Source organism: Aotus nancymaae, unplaced genomic scaffold (genome assembly GCF_030222135.1).
Source record: "Aotus nancymaae isolate 86718 unplaced genomic scaffold, 86718_ANA_hifiasm-v0.15.2.pri h1tg000089l, whole genome shotgun sequence".
Taxonomy (NCBI): domain Eukaryota; kingdom Metazoa; phylum Chordata; class Mammalia; order Primates; family Aotidae; genus Aotus; species Aotus nancymaae.
Genome location: NW_026988504.1, coordinates 18,474,200 through 18,477,258, shown reverse-complemented (window position 1 = coordinate 18,477,258; position 3,059 = coordinate 18,474,200). Strand labels below are relative to the sequence as shown.

The 3,059-nt window shown below is 54.4% G+C and overlaps 1 protein-coding gene across 2 annotated transcripts; it reads right to left on the bottom strand.

Annotated features, from left to right (window-relative positions):
* Window positions 1-471: 471 nt before the first annotated feature.
* LOC135271705 (somatotropin-like) lies at window positions 472-2,759 on the bottom strand. 2 transcript variants are annotated; one of them, XM_064369619.1, is made up of 5 exons: window positions 2,708-2,759; window positions 1,554-1,714; window positions 1,226-1,345; window positions 969-1,133; window positions 472-716 (listed from the first exon to the last, which is right to left on the bottom strand). In XM_064369619.1, the coding sequence occupies exons 1-5, from the start codon at window positions 2,757-2,759 to the stop codon at window positions 519-521; spliced, it is 696 nt and encodes a 231-aa protein (XP_064225689.1). In that variant the 3' UTR covers window positions 472-518. The 2 variants fall into 2 exon arrangements, with proteins under 2 accessions (XP_064225689.1, XP_064225690.1); XM_064369620.1 differs by lacking the exon at window positions 2,708-2,759 and adding an exon at window positions 1,967-1,976.
* Between the last annotated feature and the right edge of the window lie 300 nt (window positions 2,760-3,059).

Sequence of the window (3,059 nt, the reverse complement as noted above, 5' to 3'; positions counted from 1 at the left end):
TTCTTCTGCACACAAGTAATTCCATGACATTGTTTTCTCACCTGTTGGGGAAGTTTTGCCTTTGCACTTAATAGCTGGTCTTGTTTTCATTTATTCCCACTTCTAGGGGGTAGGTTTGGTGTTTCTGGTGACGGTCGTGGAGGAAGAAATGCCTTCAAATCATCTCTGGGTTGACCAGTGAGCTGTGACCAGCAAGCTGGGAGCACTGACCTGGTGGAGTGGCCTCAGTGAGTAATAGACAGCAGTGCTGTGCCGGCTTCCTTCTGGCCCAGGAAGAGCCAAGTCCATTATGTTTCAGGAGCCTGGTTCCCAACAAACCCCTCTGGCTCTGTGGGTTGTCTTCCCAACCTGCCCCTTGCTCCATACCGCCACCCTCCACCCCATAATATTAGAGGACACCTAGTCAGACAAAATAATGCGACTTAGTTTTATTAGGACAGAGCTGGTGGGCACTGGAGTGCCACCTTCCAGGCCCAGGAGAGGCACTCAGGAAGGGCCACAGGAATGCCACCCGGCAGCTAGAAGCCACAGCTGCCCGGCACAGAGTGGCACTGCACAATGCGCAGGAACGTCTCGACCTTGTCCATGTCCTTCCGGAAGCAGAAGAGCAGCCAGTAGTTCTTGAGCAGTGCGTCATCGTTGTGCGAGTTTCTGTCAAACTTGCTGTAGGTCTGCCCGAAGAGCTCCCCAGTTTGGGGGCTGCCATCCTCCAGCCTCTGCAAAGTGAAGGAAGAGAAGGAGAGGCCAAGTGCTTGGACACTGTTCCCTCCCTCTCTCATTCATTCTTTCTCCTCCCTCCCTCTAAGGTGAAGAGAAAGGGCTGGTGGATTCACGAGTGGAAATGAAGAATAAGCTGAGTTCTCCTGGGTCAGGGCCTGACTGCTAAAAAGAGAGCAGCAGTGTTTCTTTCCCCCAGCTCTGGAAGCCAGTGGGGCCCCAGGATTGGAGACAGCTGGCGCCATCCTCACCCCCATCAGAGTTTGGATGCCTTCCTCTAGGTCCTTCAGGTACTCATAGACATCGGTGTGCAAGATGTTATGCAGTCGGCTGTTGGCAAAGACACTGCCGAGGAGCTGCACGGGCTCGAGCCAGGACTGGATGAGCAGCAGGGAGATGTGGAGCAGCTCTAGGTTCTGCAGGGGAAGGACTGGCAGTGGGTGTGCTGCCCGGGGGCTCTGACCACAGGCCTCCCCCATCCCTGCCTGGGGAGAGGGCGACCACTCACGGATTTTGTCAGCACTTCCTCCTTGTTGGCAGGTGTCGGGATAGACTCTGAGAAGCAGAGGAAGGTATTGGGGTTACGCAGGAAGAAATACTTCTGTTCCTTCGGGATATAATTTCCTTCCTAGCAGAAAGATCACACATCAAGGTCTATGCTGGTGACCAGCTCCCATTCTTACTTTTCTGGGACCTCATTCAGCATGTGCTCATCTGCCTGCATTTTCACTTCAGAAAACAACCATGAGCTCCTTCATCTCTCCCCATTACTTCCTAGCAGGGGAAAGTCACCCCTTCCTGCCACCCTGATGGGCACCTATTCCCCAAGAACTTACAAACTCCTGGTAGGTGTCAAAGGCCAGCTGATGCAGCTGATGGGCAAGGAGCATAGCGTCATCAAAAAGCCTGGATAAGGGAATTCTTGGAATGGCACCAGTCTCTTGAAGCCAGGGCAGGCAGAGCAGGGCAAGAGCCAGGAGCAGGGACATCCGGGAGCCTGGGGAGATGCCGTAGGGGAAGGGAGGGAGCCAGAGAGCAAGTGGCCAGCGCTCTTGCTCAAGGGCAGTTTTTTTTTAGTCTCCCTTCAGGGACCAGGAACATTCTGAGATTGGCCGAATATCTGGGCTTAGATGGTGATGCTCACATCCAGAAGCCCCAAGCCTGAGGGTTAGAGCCCCCGTCCCATCTACAGGGCGCCGCCTCTGCTGTCCAGACACATCCTGCTCATAGGGGTTTTAGGGGCGCTTACTTGCAGTCATTGCAGCTAGCTGAGCTGTCCACAGGACTCTCCGTGGTTTGGGGAGTTTGGCCTTGGGATCCTGGAGCTGGTCTCTTGTGGGCCCTTTTATACCCTCGCCCCTTCTCTCTGCCTGCTGGCCCCCACCTGTTTCTATGCACGTTCATGCAAGGGGGGCCACTGACGTGCCTGTGCTAATGGATAATTTAGAAGCTTCTCCCACACATGCTGGTATCATGCCCCCTGGCTTGTCATCTTTCCCTTCCCACCGTCACCAGCGCTGTGAGGGTTGTGCACAGAGTGTCAGCCAGAGGCACCACCCATCCTGGCCTCTTTAAGGGGCAGGTGGGTGCCCTCTGGCAGCATGCCATGGTGGCCAACCTGAAGGCAGGAAAGGATGTCAGGATAGCCAGTCCTTGAGACCCACACGGACCCCATCCCACTCTCTATCCTATCCCTTTCCTCCTCCCCGCATGGTTTCCGTCCTCCCACCAGAGGGAGAGTGTGTGCTGGGAAAAGGGGCCAACCACAGCCAATAGATTCTGGGGGTTTAGGGCATGATTCAGTCCTGAATTGCAGAGTCCTGGGCCCGCCTGAGGGAGCTGGATGCAGTGCTAACACTGACCACTAGAGGGAACCAACCCCATTCTTGGCCCTCCCCTCTCCCTGAGCTTTGGGGCTCCTCCAGGTCCCTGGGACAAACAGACTCAGGCTATTACCCCAGCTCCTTGGACCTGCAGCAGAGATAAAAACCAAGAAACAGAAATGCCGGCAACAGACATGAACCACAAGCGCTTCCTCCCATAGCCCTGAAACCATCAGAGAATCTCAAAGTTGGAAGAGCTCTTGAAGGTTTGAGTCTCCTCCCCAGCTTTGGAACTCAGAACGCATCCTGCTGAAATATGCCCTATGCAGCCATGGAAGCCCCTCCTCCTTTTTCTCCTCCTCCTTTCCAGATCTGTATGAAGCTTATCCAGTTGCAAAGGGCCTGCCTGTGCATTCTCACATCTGACCTGCCACTTGTCTTGTGAAGGACCTATTATGATCATCCCATTTCACAGATCATGAGACTGAGGCTCAGAGAGACTGACTTGCATGAGCTACC